This window comes from Rhodotorula paludigena (assembly GCF_050403205.1).
Source record: "Rhodotorula paludigena JCM10292 DNA, Rt_paludigena_JCM10292v1_ctg33, whole genome shotgun sequence".
Lineage (NCBI taxonomy): Eukaryota > Fungi > Basidiomycota > Microbotryomycetes > Sporidiobolales > Sporidiobolaceae > Rhodotorula > Rhodotorula paludigena.
The window spans coordinates 119,524-134,254 of NW_027481425.1; the positions used below are offsets into that span (position 1 = coordinate 119,524).

Below are 14,731 nucleotides of genomic sequence, written 5' to 3' on the forward strand. Positions count from 1 at the left end.
AAGCGAGAAAGAGTGCTCGTCAGCGATGAGCAGCGGAAAGAAGCTCGCAACGCGAGATGCAGCTCGGCGGGCGAGCTGCACGTCGGCCGGACGAGCCAGTACATGCTGAATGTGGGCTCGCAGGGCTCACTTTGGTGTATAGAAGTGTGTGTGGGGTGGAGAGAGACGGAGCCTTGGGAGCAGCGAGCAACGTTGGCCTGATGGGAAAGACGACACGTGGCGCTTCCGCGAGCTTCCGGGGAGGCAGGCGAAGCTTTGCATGGACGCTGGTGTTTGCAACGAATGCCTTGCATAACGGCTCGCGGACGCACAGCTACTCAATGCAAACAGTTCTCGGAATCAACTTGAAGTCGCAACGAGTTCTGTGGGTTCCATGTCAGCGATTCCCGACAGCATGCATCTGCAGGTGCCGGAACGCACTAAGCGACGACGCCCGAGTCGGCAATGGTAATGGTCGACTTGGTGCGGCCGGTCTGCGAGCCCTCGCCCTCGATCTTCTGGACAATGTCGAGGCCGTCGACGACCTCACCAAAGACGACTGCGAGTTACACCTGTCAGTGCCCGTTCGAGAAGAGCCGGTATCTAAGAGCATACCGTGCTTGCCGTCGAGCCACCTGCAATACGCAGCAGAATGCGAGTCAGCAAGGGAGGAGGGGAAGAAGGACAGCCGAGACGCACGAGGTGACAACGGTCGTGATGAAGAACTGCGAGCCGTTGGTGTTCGGGCCAGCGTTGGCCATCGAGAGAAGGCCCGGCTTGGTGTGCTTGAGCTTGAAGCTGTACGGTGAGCGGCGTGAGCAGAGCAGGCGATCGCAAGAGACGAGGAAAAGAGCGCACTTCTCGTCCGAGAACTTTTCGCCGTAGATCGACTTGCCGCCGGTGCCGTTACCGCCTGTGCATCGGAGGAGAGTATCAGCATGGGCAGTAGCGGGGCCGGAAGGATGTCGGGAAGCTCACGGGTGAAGTCACCGCCCTGGAGCATGACTGCAGAGTGAAGGCACTGTCAACCAATTGGCTTGCTTGCGAACGTGCAGCGAGACACACACTGGGGGATGACGCGGTGGAACGACGAGCCCTTGTAGCCGAAGCCGTTCTGGCCAGTGCAGAGCTCGCGGAAGTTGCGCTGTTCGAGCTGGTGCGTCAGCCGGGGCTGAACTGGGGCATGAGACGTAGTAGCAGCGCACAGCCGTCTTGGGGACGACGTCGTCGTCTGCACGTTCCAAATTTCAGAGGAGCAGTCAGGAGGAGTCCATCGGCCGAAGGGTGCAGTCAGAGACGGGGGAAGGGGAGGGTGAACGCACAGAGCTTGAAGGTGATGCGGCCGAGCGGCTGGCCGTTCTTGGTGATGTCGAAGAACACGTTCTGCTGTTCGCAGCCGTCAGCGCACTTTTCCCGATGAGCAGGAGGGGCGGGAGGCCGGCGACATACGCTCATGCTGGGTTAGGCGGATGATTGAGGCACGAGGCAAGTCCATTGAGGTCCGTAGTGTGCGCACGAGGGCACAGACGGGCGTCCAAGGACCACAAGGATGGGTTGGGATGAGGTGCGAGCAAGCGACGGTCATGCGGTCAGCGGGGACGAACGTGGCACGGGGGCGAAGGACGAGCTAGCGCAGCAGACCCGGCGGTCCAGTCTGCTCCAGCAGCAGTGTGCACTCACGTTAGTGCGGTACGGCGGGGTACGTGAGGAGCGAGAGCAGCCCGCGTCGTCCTCCTCCCCCCCTCTTTGCGACCGTTTGTGCGCAAACCGCGAGCGACTCTTGTGCTAGGCGCTGTGGATTCAGCTTCTGCTGGCGACTCGATCCCGCTGCCATGCATTCCAGCGCTGAGCTAGACCCTTCATGTCTTCTGCTCGTTGCTCCGCTCTCGATCGCACATCGCTGCCCTCTCGTATGCGATGCGTGCTGCTGAATGACATTCTGAGGGCCGCCAGTCCAGGGCAGATGTCTTGCGGTGCATGCATCAGTCGCCACCTTTCACATGCGCTGATGTGGACCTTCAAGAGGTCGGATGACCGCCAGCTCGCGGTATGAGGCACGCGCGCGTCGAAAACGCCTGTCCTTTGTTCGAAGAGACATAGCATCTGCACTCTGGTGACGGCTACCGTCCCGTCTGGCCAGGGGGCTCGGGTTACGCCGCCGGGAGCCTCAACTGGATGACCTCGTTCACGAGCTCTCCCCAGTCTCTGCATCAGGAGCGTCCTTCCAGAGTTACTGTGCGCTTGAACGAGCATCAAATTCAGCGAAGCGCCGTTTTGGTGCTGACCGGGACTCGGACATGGTTGCGTTGGCCTGGTGCAGGTCCGCCCACACGTCGGCGTCCGTCAGCTGGCCTGACCGGCCTCAAAAGTGTAATCTCCGCTGAGTGACGCAAAGCACAACCTCGCAAATGGCCTTCGCTACTTCGCATCGGACTTCTGCGTGAGGCACGCTCAAGGCACGCTAGTTGCCCTGCTGTCAACAACGGCATCCGTGGGTCCAAGTCGCCGATCTTATGTGCATGTCTACCTTTGATCGAATTTCGGCGTCGAGTTCGAACGGGTGTATCTGGTCTCGAGTAGGGCAGCGACCCGACTGCGTCGTCCTGGACAAGTACAGGCTTCTCTCGCTCGAGCCGCACGGAGGCTGTCACGGACGCAGCGTCGTTGTCAGCGTTAGGCAACGGTCCGCGTGTCCGAAGACCAGGACAGCTGCAGCATCGGGTCTTTCAGCGGGATCAGGGGGCCCTGACATTGACGAGTTGGCAAGACCCTCGCGCAAATGGTTCGCATCACAGCAACTCCACCCCTCGCATGCGTTGAGAGTCTTGCAGCCCTGGATTTACCGCACATCCTCTGGTCTGCCGTGTTACGCAACAGTGAGGCCGGTCGCTCAGCGTCTGTACCGCTATTCGCTGCCCTGCCTGGCTCGACTTCGTTCACTTGCCTCGTTCCTCGGACAGAGTCCGACAAGTTTGCTGACCGTCGACCGAGCTGCAGTCCGAGGGCATGCACGTTTCTCGGTGTCGTCGGCCCGCAAACTTGAGCGATCGGACATGTTCCTCTTCGCTTCGTCAGCAGGAAGGGGAAGTGAGTCTGTCTTGCAACACCGCTACCGGGCGCACACACAACCGCTACTGGGTGCTAGGAGCACGGCTTGCACGCTGCAGTGCGCCTCCGCTTGCCTGGGTCGCTGTCCAAGACCCTGCGAACGCGCCTCCACTTCTCCACAACGACAACGATTTCTCGAGCTCGTTCGCCGCCTCCTGAGCGAAGGGGCTGTGCCAGCTACGAAGGGTGACCTCCACCGGACAGTAGAGTCAGCTCGGACAGTGACTCGTAACCTCCGGCGCGGAGAACGGGGGTTGGAGCTTGCTCGCTCGTCTTCGTCAGCTTTCTTGCTCAGCTCGATTGTTCATCTCCGAGGCGTCGATCACGCACGGGCTCGCTCCACTTTGCGAAAGACCTCCACCGCTCGCTTGCGCTCTTTCTCTCGCTCCTCTGCACTTCTCACCTCGACCCTCCCTCCTTCCTTCACTTCGCCTTACCCGCTCACCCTGCACCCGCCGGTCAAGCCATGGTTGCCGACATCGTCCGTGACTCGACCTTTGGCCAGCTCGTCAACTGGGCGTCCAAGGGCCGCTTCTTCCCCTACGCCGACCAGCGTGCCGACTACGTCGTCCCCGAAAAGTACCTTCGCCGACGAAACAGCGCAACGGGCTCACCCCTCGACTCGCCCTTCCCGCGCACCTTCTCGGAAGCACCGACACTCGTCGGCGAGCAACCCGCCGCGCCAAAGGACGCGGACGACATCGAGAAGCAGAAGGCGCTCTCGACGGAGCCGTCGCCGGAGCAGCCGCCTTCCGCTCGGTACCCATGGCTCGTCGACTTTGACGAGGACGACCAGGACCGCCCTCTGTACGTCGCGCTTCCGCGCTCTTGCTCTCTGCCTGGCTCTCACTCCGGTCACCGATCCTGACCTGCCCCTGCACTCGCCCACGCGCAACAGGAACTGGTCGTCTCGCAAGCGCCTCTTCGTCGCCTCGCTCATCTCTCTCCTCACCTTTGGCGTCTACGTCGGATCGGCAGTCTACACGTCGTCGGTGCCCGGCTTGATGGAGGAGTTTGACGTGGGGCAGGTGACGGCCATCGCCGGCCTGACCCTTTTCGTCGCGGCGTACGGCATCGGCCCGATGGTGCTCTCGCCCATGCAGGAAGTGGCGTCGTGGGGTCGCAACCCGGTCTACATCATCGGCCTCGCCCTCTTCGTCATCTTCCAGATCCCCGAGATCCTCGCCAAGAACATGGCGACCGTTCTGGTCTTCCGCTTCCTGAGTGGCTTCGTTGGCTCGCCCGCGCTCGCGACGGGCGGTGCCTCGATGGGCGACATCTTCCCGCCTCAGCATCTCGCCGTCGCCATCGGTGCCTGGGGTGCGTCGCTGTCGAGGTCTCTCTGAATCTGAGCCTGACAGATACTGACTCGAGCTCTCTACAGCCATCGGTGCCGTGTGCGGTCCCATCGCTGGTCCTGTCATCGGTGGCTTTGCGGCTCAGGGCATGAACTGGCGCTGGCCGTTCCTCGAGCTCCTTTGGATCTCGGGCTTCGCCTTCGTCGTCCTCTTTTTCCTCCTTCCCGAGACGTTCGAGCCGACGATCCTCGTGCGCCGCGCCGAGCGCCTTCGCAAGCTCACCGGTAACCCGCTGCTCAAGGCGCCCGCCGAGCTCGACCAGGGCGACGAGGCTAAGCTCAGCGTCGTGCTCAAGGAGACGATCCTCCGCGCGTTCCAGCTCGCGCTTGAGCCAGCCCTCTTCGTTGCGCACTCGTACATCGCGCTGGTCTACGCCGTCTTCTACCTCTGGTACGTACGCGGTCTCGCACATAGTTTCGCACTACCGATCTGACCACGTCTTCGGGCACACAGGTTCGAGGCGTTCCCTCTCACGTTCAACGAGATCCACCACTTCAACCTCGGTCTCGGCGGTCTCCCTTACCTCACCTTTGTCGTCTCGGCCGCCATCACGTTCACGTTCTACGTGCTCTACCAAAAGTATCACATCGCGCCGCGCATGGCCCGCAACCCGGACTTGCCGCCCGAGGTCCGCCTCGAGATTGGCATCATGGCTGCGCCGTTCATCCCGATCTCGCTCTTCATCTTTGGCTGGACCGCTCGCGAGAGCGTGCACTGGTGCGTCTCGTTGCGCGGCGACACGCATCAGTCTGGGATGCTGACCTTGTTCGCTTACTGCAGGATCGCGCCCACCATCGGTGCCGGCCTGTACCTCCCCGGCATTTTCCTCGCCTTCCAGTCGATCCTCATGTATGTGTCGATGAGGTGCGTTGCTTTCCGTCACTCGTATTCAGTTGAGCTCGGCTGACGACGTACTGTCTCCCCTCGGCAGCTACCCGAAGTATGCGGCGTCGATTCTCGCGGGCAACGACCTGTTCCGCTCGACGTTCGCGTCGGTCTTCCCGCTCTTCGGCACCAAGTACTTCAGGGCGCTCGGCATCGGCGGCGGCTCTTCGCTCCTGGCCGGCGTTTCGATCCTCATGATCCCTCTTCTCTACGTATGTCTGCATCGCACGATGGTCCCAGTCGCAGCACAGTACTGACTTGACTTCTCTACCCTTACAGGCCATCATGAAGTACGGCGACCGACTGCGTGCGCGCTCTCGCTTTGCCCAGGCATGAGTTGCACCCCCGGCGCTATCCACTTCTTGTCACGCATCTGTCTGTGCATAGATTTCCGCTCAATCCGCAGTTCACCTAGACAGAGCCTTCACCTTGTTGCTATAATGACCTCTTCTGCTGCCCTGCCTCTTGTGACACGAGGAGAAGAGAGCGTTGAGCGAGTTGCGAAGGTCGCGATGCGAGGAGTCATGCAAAGACGGTCTTTCTACCGGTAGTGCCCTCTGATCGGGGAGTCTTGACGTGGCTCGTGCTAAAAAGGATGGATTTGGCAGTGCAAGAGCCCGGAGATGGGGCTTCTCTCGGCCGTGCTGGCAGCCGGCAAAAAGAATGATCGCACCCAGGTTTGAACTGAGGACCTTCAGTGAACTAGATGTTAAACTGACGTGATGACCAACTACACCATGCAACCTTGCTTGGGGCACGGGCCGAACAATGGCACATTCATAGTGATGAGTCTGCCGGTCGGCCTCTTCCCACTGCAAGTGGGCCAGCACGCTGCCGCAGGCAGTTCAGCAGTACCAGGATGCTCGGGCACGAGACGGGTACCGCTCTTACCCACCAAGCTTGTCTCGGTGCATCCGCCAACGTTGCTGTCTCTTGCGTTGCCCTTACCGCAGGAGGGCAACCAACGCATGAACCGCTCGGAAAACTGCTCGCGTCGGCCCCTCTCGTGCCTTCGCTGCCTCCTTCCCGCGTCTGGACCCCGGCGAAATTAGCGCGAAGGCCATCGCTGGTTGGGCAGGGGCAGTGATCGCGCTCCCGTATTTGGCGCGCCCGCGATCGCCTCCCATCTGATACCCCGCGCCCTCTTCACGCTCGCGTACGGTTGCAAGGGCGAAGAGGGGCGTGGGCATTCTCGGGAATGAGATGCTTCTGCTCACAGGCTCACGAGCCAAGCCTGGAGAAAGGAAGCGCAGAAGGACGAGGGCGCGAAGGCGCCACGCGAGCGCTCGATCACCTTCATCTTTCGACCCTGTCCCGCTCCCGTTTTTGGCTCGAGACCCGCGCTAAGAGGGCACTCCTCCTTCCCACGGTGCCGCTGCACGCAAAGTCTGTTCTCCCCCTCCCTTCCCTGCACCCTTCGCTCGACGCCAGCACAGCGGTGGTGAGTCGCCTGAAGGCAGGCCATCGTCTCGAAGGCTCGCCGGGGAGTCAGGCTGGCCTGCTGAGCGCATGGCTTCGCTCGATCGGCAGGGCGCGACAGCTATCTGACAAGTTTCCGCCTCTCGCAGCGAACAGATCCAGTCGCCATGGGTCAGGTCTTCAGGTGCGTCTCCGCCCGAGGATGCAGCTGAACGAGGTCTGTCTGCGCGGATCCTGCTCACCGTTCCCCGTCTCGGCTGCAGTGTCCCCATCTTCATCATCGTAAGGTCGACATAGCTCCAATCCGCTGTTGATCTTCCTGGCTAAACCCCCGAAAACCGTGCGCAGACGCTCCGAGAGACCATTGAGGCGGCGATCATCATCTCGGTCCTTCTCGGTCTCGTCGAATCTCTCGTCAAGGACACCACGGATGACAGCAACGATGCGGTCAGCAAGCTCGACCCGCAGGAGCGTAAGAGGTTGATTCGGCGAATGCGGATTCAGATCTGGGCAGGTGCTCTGCTCGGTACGTTGGCGACTGCCGCCAATCCGACTCCGAAAGGATTGCAGCGCCGGGTCTAAAGACTAATATCGGAGACCTTGCAGGCCTGTTCATTGCCCTCTGCATCGGCGCCGCGTACGTCACGACCGCTTCGATGCCTTGCTGTTGAAGCTGACCGGACTGTCGCTACATATGGTGAAACAGCTTCATCGCTGTCGTACGCACACGTTGTCGCAAGTATACGCATCTCGCCGGGTGCTGATGGTGCATTGCCTGCAGTTCTTCACTACGCTCAACGACCTCTGGTCCTCCTCCGAGGAGATCTGGGAGGGCGTGTTCTCGCTCATTGCGTCGTACGTTCGGTGCCCCCGCCGCTACGTGGTTCGCTTATTGCGCTGACAAGCCTGGCTTGCAGCATCATCATCTTTGTCATGGGTCTCACCATGTGCGCCCTCCCGCCGCGGGTCTGGCAAGAGCACTGGATACTGAAGGGTTTGCTCTACAGGCTCCGCATCGACCGCTCGAAGCTCAAGTGGAAGGCAAAGCTTGCTGGCGCTTTCGACAAGAAGGTTGACCAGGACGCGCTCACGTCAAAGGACAAACGCGAAGCTCGCAGCTCGAAATGGACGCTGTTCCTTCTGCCGCTCATCACCGTCCTCCGTGAAGGTCTCGAGGCAGTCGTCTTTGTTGGTGGTGTGCGTCTGTGCCCCTTCGAGATGCGCGCGTGCCGCCGTAGTAACCGTCGCGCCCGCAGGTCTCGCTCGGGCAAAGCGCCCGATCGATCCCGCTCGCTGCCATTGTCGGCATCTTTGCTGGCCTTGTCATCGGCTGTGAGCTCAAAGATTTTCTTACTATTTCGGCTATGGCTGGGACTCGCCAAGCTGACCCTCGCCCGCCCGGCCTTCTCAATCCGCCAGATCTCATCTACGCATCTGGTTCTCGTGTCAACCTTTCCATCTTCCTTGTTGTGTCGACCAACATCCTGTACGAGCGCACATATGCCGTCTCCAGCTGTCGGACGCTGACTTCCGCTGGTACTTGTTGCCTCCCTCGGCGTCTACAGCTTCCTCCTCGGTGCCGGGCTCTTCTCGAAGGCTGTTGCGGCATTCCAGATCTATAAGTACAACACTGGGTGCGTGCTGTGGACCTTGATATCGGTGGCCTGTCCGCAGGCATCTCTATTCGCCAAGTTTGCGCGGTCTTGTCCCTACCACCTTCCGACCTGACTTCTTGTTGTCCCACAGCGTCGGCGGCGACGTTGGCGAGACTGGTGACGGCCCGGGAAGCTTCGACCCGACGATCGGGCTCGTCTGGCACCTCGTACATTCCGATCCGAGCCCTTCACAACTGCCGCCTTTCGCTCACCCGCTCTTCCATTACAGCCGTACGGCAACCCGGACAACAACCTTGACAAGGGCGGCTGGTCAATCTTCAATGCTATTCTTGGTAGGTGCCCGGTTCGTGCTTAAGGCAGAATTGTGCTAACTTCGATCTACCCGCAGGATGGACCAGTACGTCTCGGACACACAAAAGAGCTTTCGCCGCCCCCTTTGCCTTTCACTGACACTGCATCCTCCAGACAACGCCAATCTCGGCACAGTTCTCTCTGTAAGTCTTGATTCGCTCGCCGTTCTCACGGGCTTGCCTGACCGGCCTTCCTCACCCGCTCTTTCGCAACGCCGCAGTACGTCTTCTACTGGATCGCTGCCATCGTCGGCCTCATCTACATGAAGTGGGCTGAAGGCCGCACGACCCTCTTCGGGTACAAGTCTGCCGCGTACATCCGCCGCGAGGAGCGTCGCGCCCGTGCCGTCTCGGCCTCGGACGACAAGGCGAGCGGGCTTGAGAAGGAGAAGAGCGTCGAGACGCCGACTGAGGAGAACAGGCAGTTCGCTTCGCACGTCTGAGCGGCGAGGGAGACGCCCGAAGCGCGGCGGTCGAGGCAATTGTACAGGCCGCGGTTTCAGGTGCCGCGAGAGGCGGCGAGGGAGCAAAATGGTTGTCGCTACCCCCTTTCATCATGATTCGTCCGGTCATCAGTTCGCAGTCTGCGTGCCACGCTCGCTCCGCAATGGGCACAAGTTCAACTTTCTCCCTCTTCCTGGTCAAGTGTGCGCAGCCACACCACAGGTTGGAGCGTCGCGTATGGAAGCCCGGATGACGATGCTATGTAAGCGATGTTTGTCGAAGGAAGCGGAAAGTACACGGTGAAAGTCGAAATGAGGGGGCATGAGGATCGCCAAATCTGTCGGTTCGGACAGTCAGCTCCTGCGTACCGCCGCAAAGCCGTCGAGTCGCGCACTCAGCACTGCTCAGTACGAGTAGTCGACGCCTGCGACAGGCGCGGCGCGTGGGCCATACATCGTCTGCACGGGCTTGGCCGCTGCGAGAACGGTAGGGCAGCCTGGTCATTCACGAGAAAGCGGTCAGCTGGCGAAAGCCGCAAAGCAGCGGCAGGGGAGCCCACCGTTCTGCGTAAAGACCGAGACGGCCTGCGCCGAGCCGGACAACGCGAGGATCGCGAGCGCGACGAGGGATAGGAGGGAGCGCGACATCCTGTGGCGGAGCGGCTCAGGGCGCGTCAGTGGGAGTCTGGCGCGCAGCTGAGTGCCAAGTTGCGCGGCGGTCAGCTCACGGCGTGGAGGCTCGGCGAGACAGCGCAGGAGAAGCGTCCACTCTCATCAGTTCCGCGTCGAGGCGCGCAACTTGTCAAACAACAACAAGTGCGGGCATTGCATACGGAGGGCCCAATACAGACTCAGCGATACGTCAAGCAGAGTAGGCGGGCAGATTCGACGGTCCGGCTTCCGGGTCAGCGGCGGAAAGGTCGACGGGTGAGGAGGGGAGGAAAATGGGGAGGGAAATGTGCAGGGCTGCCTGGTCAAAAATCGTCGAGTGTAGATGACAAGCCAGCGTGTACTGATCAAGAGGACGGGTCAGAGCGCTCCACGGCGGCAGTGCGGAAAAGACGCGAAGACGCACCTTCACGCTCAACCCCTTGCTCTCGACCGTCCACTCGTCCTCCGGGACTTGCAGCTCTCCGGTCCACACCAACTCGCCCGCCGAATCTTTGGGCACCGGCTCAAGCGACCCCATACACAGCCGCACGGCCGCCCAATCGTGCTCGACGCCGCTTTTCGGGCTCGCAACAGGCGCGGTGCGGATCTGGCGCGAGAGGGAGGATGAGGGGTTGAGCGCGTTGGAGGTCAGGAGGTGCTGCGCCACTGGATTGCTCGGCAGCAGTGTGAGGCGGAAGTGCAGATGAGGCGTGCGCGTGGTGACTGGCTCGCAAGTGAGCTGTGCGCGACAGTGATGAGTGATGTCAGGTCACCGTGCAGAGGGACACAGACTGAGTAGCTTACAGTAGCCGAGGCCGACAGGTCGGAAGCATTGTCGCCCTTGTACTTCAGAGCCTTTGTCATCGAGGTCTCGAGGAGGTGTCCACCGGGAGAAGTTGACGGAAAGACGACGGGTAGGTCAAGCTTCAGTCTGCGGAGATTGTACGCGAGTCTGTGAGCCGGCTGGTGGCATTCAGATGGTGGGGTGCCCAAATTGTAGCACTGAGCATGACGCACTTGTCGTTCGAGCGGTACCATCCTTTCCGATTGGCCTCCAGCTCGAGCCACCAGGCGACAGATGCACCAGCTACAAAGCAGTGCGTGAGTCGCGTGACCGAGCCAACAGCACTTGCAGACGCGACGGACCTGCGTCGTGGTCTTTCTGCGAGAAGCTCGGTAGCAGGAAATCGTCTCCCTGGGTCGGGATCTGCACCTCGAAGACACGCTCGCCCGCCCCATCGAGTGCCGGTGAGCTCGTGTGGCCCCGCTTTTTGCCTGTAATGGTTGCGGGCGAGACTTGCGACAGCGGGATGTCGGCAAAGGGCAAGCGTTCGATAGTGGACACGGGAACGCCTCCGCCGGGTCCGAGCGTCGTGTTGAGCGCAGCCCCGGCTTGCTGGTATGCGTCGAAGCCCAGCTTAGCATGTGTGCGTGCGGTGTCGCAGGAGTGACCAGCAAGTTGGCAGGGCGTACCCAGCGGCGTTTGCCCATGACGGTCACGCGAGTCTCTGCGACGAGGCGCAGGGACATGTGCTCGTAGTGTGCATCGCCCAGGACGCGCACGACGGGGCGGATGAGCAAGCCAGGGTAGACGATGTGCGGAGACGAGAGCGGGAGCGAGAGCTCGAGGCGCGAGTTGGCGACAGCGAGCGGAGCTGGGGCAGCCTCGGACGGGTTGACGCTGCCCTTTGCAGCCATGCAAGCGCTTGCAGTGCGCTCCTAGCAGCGTGTGGGCGGAGAGACGCGGGTGTATTGTCGAGTAAGAGCGTCGCGCGTATTCCGAGTTGACTCTGCACGACGACGCCGCGAGTCAGTTGCTCCGAGCGCAGTCTAGCCGTCGCCGGTGCATGCTCAGGAGAGCCCTCGCCCGCCTCGCACGCCCCGCCCGCCCCGTACTGCCCTCGGCTCGTCCCACTCCGCTCGTCCTCGCGCGCCCGCTCTCGTCGTCCCTGCGCACCATGTCGGCCCCGCACCCGGTCCACTCGACCGCCCAGCCCAGCGAACCCGCCGCTGCAGTGCCCGCGTCGGGCGCACCCACCGCCCCCGCGCCCGCCGCTCCCGCCGAGGGCGCGCAGAAAAAGGCCCCGAAGGACAAGAAGGGCAAGAAGGGCGACATCGTGCAGGGCATGGCCAGCCTCGAGCTCAACCCGCCCCCAGAGTACCTCGCGAGCCGCATCCAGCTCTTCGAGCAGCTCAAGAAGGAGGCCGACGACAAGCTCGCGAGTGCGTCCACTCGCCGGATCTTGCCAAGGGCTGCAAGGCTTCTATCGGACCTTGCGGGTGGTCGTACCTCTTCGTAGGTCCGTACTGATGCCTCCGAATTCCCGCAGGCATGCCGCGCGAGCCCATCACCATCACGCTTCCGGACGGCTCGACCCGCGAGGGCACCAGCTACGAGACGAGCCCGATGGCGATCGCCCTGAGCATCAGCAAGGGCCTCGCAGACAAGACGGTCATTGCCAAGGTGCGGCCGTCTCGGCTCCGTCGGTACGTTCTCCTCGCTGACGCCCGCTCGTTCCACAGGTCGACGGCGAGCTGTGGGACCTCGAGCGTCCCTTCGAGAAGTCGTCGTCGCTCGAGCTGCTGGACTTTGAGAACCCGGAAGGTGCGCTGCGCAACCCTCGCCCGCTTCCGCCTGCCGAAACTCACCCTTGTTTCCGCCCGATTTCCAGGCAAGAAGGTGTGGTGGCACTCGTCGGCGCACATCCTCGGCGAGTGCTGCGAGCGCCACTACGGCTGCCACCTGGCGATCGGTCCGCCGACGGACGAGGGCTTCTTCTACGAGATGGGCATGAACGGCGACCGGTTCGTCGGATCCTCCCCTCCTGTCGTGACCCCACTCACATCGATCGCCTCCCGCAGTGTGGTGCAGCAGACGGACTACGATGCGCTTGAGACGCTGGCGAAGGGCGTTGTCAAGGACAAGCAGAAGTTTGAGCGCCTCGAGGTGTCGAAGGAGAACCTTCTCAAGATGTTTGCCGTGAGTTTCCCGTCGTCTCTGCCTCGTTCTTTCTGATGTGCTCACTTCTCCGCCCACCAGTACAACCCCTTCAAGGTGCACATCATCAAGGACAAGATTCCTGATGGCACCTCGACGACCGTCTACCGCTGTGGCCCCATGATCGACCTGTGCCGTGGCCCGCACATCCCTCATACCGGCCGCGTCAAGTCGCTTGCTGTTCTCAAGGTCAGTCCCGCTCTTGCGAAAACTCATCGTCAAGCGGTTTTTGACTCGCTCAAATCTCGCAGAACTCCTCCTCTTACTTCCTCGGCGACGCCAACAACGAGTCGCTCCAGCGCATCTACGGCATTTCGTTCCCCGACACCAACTCGATGAAGGAGTACAAGAAGTTCTTGGAAGAGGCGGCCAAGCGCGATCACCGCCGCATTGGCAAGGAGCAGGAGCTCTTCTTCTTCCACGACCTGTCCCCCGGCAGCTGCTTCTGGCTTCCGCACGGCACCCGCATCTACAACACCCTTGTCGAGTTCATGCGGGTGCGTAATTCTCGTCGGTCTAGAGGTTACGTTGACAGTCTGACACGAATCCGGTCGTCAAACAGTCCGAGTACCGCAAGCGCAACTACCAGGAGGTCATCACGCCCAACATGTTCAACTCGAAGCTGTGGGAGACGTCGGGTCACTGGCAGAATTACGCCGACGACATGTTCAAGCTCGACGTCGAGAAGGAGACGTTCGCGCTCAAGCCGATGAACTGCCCGTCGCACTGCCTCATCTTTGCCTCGCGCGACCGCTCGTACCGCGAACTGCCGATCCGCATGGCCGACTTCGGCGTGCTGCACCGCAACGAGGCGAGCGGCGCCCTTACGGGCCTTACGCGCGTGCGCCGGTTCCAGCAGGACGATGCCCACCACTTCTGCATGCCCGAGCAGATCGAGGACGAGATGGACGTCTGCTTCTCGTTCCTCAACGAGATCTACGGCACCTTCGGCTTCGACTTTGAGCTCAAGCTGTCCACCCGCCCGGAGAAGTTCCTCGGCAAGATCGAGACGTGGGACGAGGCGGAGAAGGTGCGTTGGCGGATCTATCTGTCTGCTTCTCCCGTCTGTGCTCCTGACCCTCGCTGCCTACGCAGATGCTTTCGCGCGCGCTCGACAAGTTTGTTCCCGGAAAGTGGCGCGTCGACCCGGGTGACGGCGCGTTCTACGGCCCCAAGATCGACATCACGATCTCGGACGCGCTCAAGCGCAAGCACCAGTGCGCGACGATCCAGCTCGACTTCCAGCTCCCGCAGCGGTTCGAGCTCTCGTACCGCTCGGCCGAGGGCGGCGGCGAGGGCAACGCGGGCGACAAGCTCCTGCGCCCCGTCATGATCCACCGTGCCATCCTCGGCTCGGTCGAGCGCTTCACGGCCATCCTCACCGAGCACTTTGCCGGCAAGTGGCCCCTCTGGCTCTCGCCCCGCCAGGTCGTCGTCATCCCCGTCGCCGCGCCGCACAAGGAGTACGCCAAGGAGGTGTCGCAGCTCCTGTGGGACCTCGGCTTCTACGCCGACGCCGACCTGTCCGACTCGACTTTGCCGAAGAAGGTCCGCAACGCCGAGCTCGCGCAGTACAACTTCATCTTCGGTCCGTCTCGCTTGCGCCTTTCCGTGCACCACCCTAGAGCTGACTCTTCTTTCTCTCAGTCGTCGGCTCAGAGGAGATGGACACGCGCTCAGTCAACGTGCGCAACCGGGACGATGCAGGCAACAAGAAGGCGCGCTCGGAGACGATCAAGCTCGACGACGTGGTTGAAAAGCTCCAGCGGCTCAAGAACGAGCGTCGCCTTGACAACGAGCTCCGGTAGTCTCGCCATGTCTCTGTAAGACAGCAATACTCTCGCAGTCGCGTATCCAGACACGATAGAGGAAGCTTCCTGCGCTAGACACCCTGCACTTGGTTGAGTCTCGTAGTTGTGTTCTT

At 61.6% G+C, this 14,731-nt stretch overlaps 5 protein-coding genes across 5 annotated transcripts; 3 read left to right on the top strand and 2 right to left on the bottom strand.

Annotated features, from left to right (window-relative positions):
* Window positions 1-419: 419 nt before the first annotated feature.
* Window positions 420-1,434, bottom strand: JCM10292_006621 (peptidylprolyl isomerase; the record flags this gene model as incomplete). The annotated part of the gene is made up of 9 exons (XM_076650246.1): window positions 420-538; window positions 595-614; window positions 679-777; window positions 838-892; window positions 958-984; window positions 1,045-1,123; window positions 1,185-1,210; window positions 1,302-1,362; window positions 1,429-1,434. 9 exons carry the CDS (start codon window positions 1,432-1,434, stop codon window positions 420-422), a joined length of 492 nt encoding a protein of 163 aa, XP_076504206.1.
* A 2,119-nt stretch (window positions 1,435-3,553) lies between these two features.
* Window positions 3,554-5,666, top strand: JCM10292_006622 (MFS transporter; the record flags this gene model as incomplete). Its single annotated transcript, XM_076650247.1, has 7 exons — window positions 3,554-3,894; window positions 3,986-4,407; window positions 4,472-4,835; window positions 4,899-5,162; window positions 5,226-5,309; window positions 5,377-5,542; window positions 5,610-5,666. 7 exons carry the CDS (start codon window positions 3,554-3,556, stop codon window positions 5,664-5,666), a joined length of 1,698 nt encoding a protein of 565 aa, XP_076504207.1.
* A 1,250-nt stretch (window positions 5,667-6,916) lies between these two features.
* On the top strand, window positions 6,917-9,158 carry JCM10292_006623 (uncharacterized protein; the record flags this gene model as incomplete). The annotated part of the gene is made up of 16 exons (XM_076650248.1): window positions 6,917-6,933; window positions 7,013-7,031; window positions 7,098-7,275; window positions 7,356-7,386; window positions 7,456-7,468; window positions 7,531-7,604; window positions 7,667-7,696; window positions 7,757-7,946; window positions 8,006-8,081; window positions 8,169-8,235; window positions 8,315-8,383; window positions 8,496-8,571; window positions 8,634-8,697; window positions 8,754-8,762; window positions 8,831-8,859; window positions 8,937-9,158. 16 exons carry the CDS (start codon window positions 6,917-6,919, stop codon window positions 9,156-9,158), a joined length of 1,164 nt encoding a protein of 387 aa, XP_076504208.1.
* An 862-nt stretch (window positions 9,159-10,020) lies between these two features.
* On the bottom strand, window positions 10,021-11,507 carry JCM10292_006624 (uncharacterized protein; the record flags this gene model as incomplete). Its single annotated transcript, XM_076650249.1, has 6 exons — window positions 10,021-10,170; window positions 10,234-10,548; window positions 10,614-10,740; window positions 10,827-10,896; window positions 10,956-11,205; window positions 11,283-11,507. 6 exons carry the CDS (start codon window positions 11,505-11,507, stop codon window positions 10,021-10,023), a joined length of 1,137 nt encoding a protein of 378 aa, XP_076504209.1.
* Window positions 11,508-11,767: 260 nt separating this feature from the next.
* THS1 (threonine--tRNA ligase THS1) lies at window positions 11,768-14,615 on the top strand (the record flags this gene model as incomplete). Its single annotated transcript, XM_076650250.1, has 10 exons — window positions 11,768-12,032; window positions 12,140-12,273; window positions 12,333-12,414; window positions 12,482-12,614; window positions 12,672-12,789; window positions 12,850-12,996; window positions 13,059-13,304; window positions 13,370-13,837; window positions 13,903-14,395; window positions 14,455-14,615. 10 exons carry the CDS (start codon window positions 11,768-11,770, stop codon window positions 14,613-14,615), a joined length of 2,247 nt encoding a protein of 748 aa, XP_076504210.1.
* Between the last annotated feature and the right edge of the window lie 116 nt (window positions 14,616-14,731).